The sequence below is a fragment of the Laccaria bicolor genome, genomic scaffold (genome assembly GCF_000143565.1).
Source record: "Laccaria bicolor S238N-H82 LACBIscaffold_35 genomic scaffold, whole genome shotgun sequence".
In the NCBI taxonomy this organism is placed as follows: Eukaryota; Fungi; Basidiomycota; class Agaricomycetes; order Agaricales; family Hydnangiaceae; genus Laccaria; species Laccaria bicolor.
In genome coordinates this window covers 496,911-498,542 of record NW_001889906.1, presented here as the reverse complement: position 1 = coordinate 498,542, position 1,632 = coordinate 496,911, and the positions used below count along the sequence as shown (strand labels likewise).

The following is a 1,632-nucleotide window of genomic DNA, read 5'->3' as shown; positions in this document are numbered from 1 at the left end:
TGGGGAGGGGCAAGGAAATGGGGAGGGACAGGAAGGGAAGGGACAGGAAGGGAAGGGGGGAGGGAAAAGGAAGGGGGTACATAGAAATGGGGAGGGACAGGAAGGGTGGAGGGAAAGGGAAGGGGGGGAGGGAAAACCAAGGGGAGCAGGGAAAGGAAGAGGGAGGGACAGGGAAGTGGGATGTCGTCGTCATCCGTTGACGTGGTGGTGGTCCGTTGACGTAGTGGTGCATGTTGTCGTGGGCGTGTCGTCTGTCAGTGTGGCCCTCCGTTGACGTGTTGTTGTCCGTGGGCGTGGTTGTGTCGTCGTGCGTTGACGTGGTCTTGCGTTGACGTGGTCGTGCACTCGTCCATTGTCCCTCGTCGTGTGCCTGGTTTTAGCAAGCTGGGTTGCGACGAGCTTGGGACAGGGGGTGCTCACCTATGACGACGAACAACAAGTCGTCGTTCGTCGTCTCGTTGCCACGTCGCTGATAGCGACGTGGCAACATGTTGCCCCGCTTGTTTACCAGCTGGGGCTGGTGACGGCGTCGTTTCCCGCGTCGTGGCCATGGTGGTGTATTGTAGTGTGGGGGTCGTGGTGGAACGACGACCAATGTCGTCGTTTGGTCGTCGTTCTCGTCGTCACGTCGCAACGTGTTGTCGTGGGCATTCGTTTACTGGTGACGTGGCATTGAGGCGTCGTCCTTGCTGAGGTTGGGGTGTGGCGCGCTCGTTGTGGATGGGTGGCTGGTGTGCGTGGTGGTGGCCGTTGGTGACGTGGTGTCGCAAGGTGGGTGGGCGTCGTGGACGATGGTGGTGGTTGAGAGAGAGCAGTGGTTGTTTGTTGATGACGCCCAAATCGAGTGTCGGCAAACGCCGGCACTCGATTTGGGCATCAGGAATTCCGTTCTGTGTCGTTCCGGCACCATTCCTTCCGGGTGATTCCTGGAACCATTCTGACGGAATTTGAATTCCATCAAAATTCTGCCGGAATGGTTTGATCAATTTGGCAGGGCCCTCTGCCAAATTTGATTCCTCCGGAATTCCAGGAATGGCCCGGATTCCGCCGGATTCCAGCAGGAATCAGTGGAGGACAATAAAGACCTCAATTTAAATGGAGTTCTGCTACTTATTAGCACAGAGGATTGAACTGGTTCTGTGATCTTGATCTGAGGAGTGAATTGTACTGCCTTCAATCCTTTCCAAGACGTGCCGGTACGCACGCACGCTATGCTGGGACTTCCATATCGCATATATTCTGACGCCTGCGATTTTGCGTTAGCTGCTATCCTACAGCAAGTTCAGTCTATCAAAGTCAAGGAATTAAAAGGAACCAAGACCTACGAGATGTTGGAATGTGCGTTCAAGAATGGAGAACCCATCCCTGATCTAGTAGCTCATTTAGTCAAGGAAGATTCAGACATTCCTCCTTGAGGAAAGTGGGGAGAAATCTTCAAGGAGACCACAGTCCACATTGAACGGGTCATTGGCTATTGGTCTAGGGTCCTACAATCTGCTGAACGAAACTATTCACCTACGGAGAGAGAGGCATTAGCATTGAAAGAGGGCCTCATCAAATTTCAGCTGTATTTGGAAGGAGAAAGAATATTCGCAGTAACTGATTATGCTGCACTAACCTGGAGTAAGACAT

The 1,632-nt window shown here is 53.2% G+C and overlaps 1 protein-coding gene across 1 annotated transcript; it reads right to left on the bottom strand.

Moving 5' to 3' along the window:
• Nucleotides 1–623: 623 nt before the first annotated feature.
• On the bottom strand, nucleotides 624–1,632 carry LACBIDRAFT_331729 (uncharacterized protein; the record flags this gene model as incomplete). Its single annotated transcript, XM_001886036.1, has 4 exons — nucleotides 624–965; nucleotides 1,205–1,271; nucleotides 1,326–1,370; nucleotides 1,619–1,632. The coding sequence occupies 4 exons, from the start codon at nucleotides 1,630–1,632 to the stop codon at nucleotides 624–626; spliced, it is 468 nt and encodes a 155-aa protein (XP_001886071.1).